Consider the following 2,312-nt stretch of genomic DNA (forward strand, 5'->3'; position numbering starts at 1 on the left):
CATTTTAAAAGTAGTAGCGGCAATGTTTATTATAAATTATCTGTCAAATAAAAAAGGTTGCAATAAACGTGTCACGTCATTTAAATAATTATATAATATATATATGTAAACAAGTCGTGTCCTTTAGAGTGATTACTACACCTACCTTTACAATCATATTTTACACCAAGATCTGCATTTAACTATAATTGCCAAAGGAAAATTCATCCTCTGTGAATGTTTTAATCCATCTCATTAGAGAACTCAACAAGGATAATATTTCCATTCTTCAACATTTTGTCAGACACCAACTTATAAATTAGGTAAAGACCACTAATTGATCATCAATTTTTATAAAGTTTCACCACTAATGATTTTTTTTTTTATTTGATTTTGTATCAAACCAAACATGTACATATGCTTTATTATAAAACAGTGATGGCAGTGTAATAACTAAAAATTACAGTATTGGACATTCGTATAAATTAATCAATGCTCTAAATAACTTAAAAGGATAAAACACTATTAAAATTCAACAAATACAAATTAATTGTATATTATAAAATAAAAATCCAATTTTTATTAGCAATAAAATACTTATTTTTTTTAAGTAAAAACATTGGTCTCATTGAGTATTTGTACAAAAACTTGTTAATGTATTAAAAATCATATAGTTGAGGTTTACTTTGCCTTTGGAACTGGTCTAAATACGCCAACTACGACAGCGTGATCTCTTTCATAAGGCTCCAATGTAAGCTGTTCAGTTGGTTTCAGCTTATCAGTTTTTAGTTTCTCAATTTCTTGTGCAAATACAGCAGCTGGTTCAGCTGTACTGTCAATACAATTAGCCTAAAAAATAAATGAAATAATTATTATGCTTAATTAAAATATTCCAAATAAATAATGACTTACTTTAATGGATATTACAAAGTGTCCTTCGTTCTTTAAAAAATATTGTGCATTAATTGAAACAATTCTAGCTTGATCAGGTTGAGCTACATCAGCAAAAATTGTATCTACCATCCCAATCAACATTCTGTATTTATGTGGATGTCGTGCATCTTCAATAATAGGAATGATATTAGTTCTTTTCTTAGCAACATTAATCAAATCACGGCCAGACCTGTGTGAGAATTCTACTGCATATACAAGTCCTTCCTATAAATTAAAATTCATTCAAAAATTTGTATCACATTTATTTACCAAAAAAAACTTACTGGGCCTACAACATCAGAAACATGAGATACAGTTGTTCCACTAGCAGCACCTAAATATAATACTTTTGATCCTGGTGGCATATGGATTTCATCAATTCCACCCAAAATAGCAGCAGCCAATTTTGATCTGAACGGATTCCATACACGGTATTCAATTTTATCTCCTTCAGTCTAAAATTAAAAAATAAAGATTTGTATGTTTTAAATATTTCAGTTATTTTTATTATATAATGTACCTGATCTACACTAATTCTTTTTTCACCATAAATGGTTTCTCCGGGAATCATGTTTTTAGTAACAAGTGCATCTTCTTTACCGCGTGCAATGAAGACTCCGGCATGACGATGAGGCTCAATTATAACTTTTTTACCACCTTTAAAGCCTCCAGGTCCTCCAGATGGTCTTCCACCACCACCTCGGCCACCGCCACCACGGCCACCAGCTCCTCGGCCACGGAAACCACCTCCTCTACCGCCGCCACCACCACGACCACCGCCACCGCCAAAACCACCACGTCCACCACCTCCTGAAAATCGACCTCCGCCACCACCACCTCTTCCTCGTCCACCACCACGGCCACCTCGGTCAAAACCTTAAAAAAAGAGAACAAAAAATAGGTGTAGGTCAATAAATCAATTTCAAAAGAAAACGTGTTTATGTTTTCAAGAAACAAATACATGTGTTTATATGTCTATAAGTCATTTACATCACAAAAAGATAGAAACATGAGAATTATTTATAAAATACTTACCCATTGTATGTATAGTTAGTGAACACAAATTAAATAATATGAAATAAAACACGTGAGTAAAAATTTCCAAACAAAAACGAGGTAGTAGCTGGAGCCGGGTCACATCACAGTTCAGTATACCGAATTTCAAACATGTGAAACATGTGACTTAGGCGCATGCGCTTGAGTCCAACGCTAACTCGACGAGTAATACAGTGTAGCAATTTGTACAAAATAAAAATGTACACGCGTTCCTTCCTTGAATTTATTCTTCAAAACAGGTTACCAAAGTAAGAAACCTAACCAGCGTCAGGATAACCATATAGATAACCCATATATGATAAAAGATAGTATTTATCTATAATCAAGATAAAGGTTATAATCAC

General features: G+C 33.0%; 1 protein-coding gene across 1 annotated transcript; it reads right to left on the reverse strand.

The window, feature by feature from the left end:
- Positions 1-534: 534 nt before the first annotated feature.
- On the reverse strand, positions 535-2,103 carry LOC113547795 (rRNA 2'-O-methyltransferase fibrillarin). Its single transcript, XM_026948295.1, has 5 exons — positions 1,948-2,103; positions 1,433-1,788; positions 1,197-1,367; positions 892-1,137; positions 535-828 (listed from the first exon to the last, which is right to left on the reverse strand). Exons 1-5 carry the CDS (start codon positions 1,949-1,951, stop codon positions 661-663), a joined length of 945 nt encoding a protein of 314 aa, XP_026804096.1. The 5' UTR covers positions 1,952-2,103; the 3' UTR covers positions 535-660.
- Between the last annotated feature and the right edge of the window lie 209 nt (positions 2,104-2,312).

The sequence above is a fragment of the Rhopalosiphum maidis genome, chromosome 1, assembly GCF_003676215.2.
Source record: "Rhopalosiphum maidis isolate BTI-1 chromosome 1, ASM367621v3, whole genome shotgun sequence".
Lineage (NCBI taxonomy): Eukaryota > Metazoa > Arthropoda > Insecta > Hemiptera > Aphididae > Rhopalosiphum > Rhopalosiphum maidis.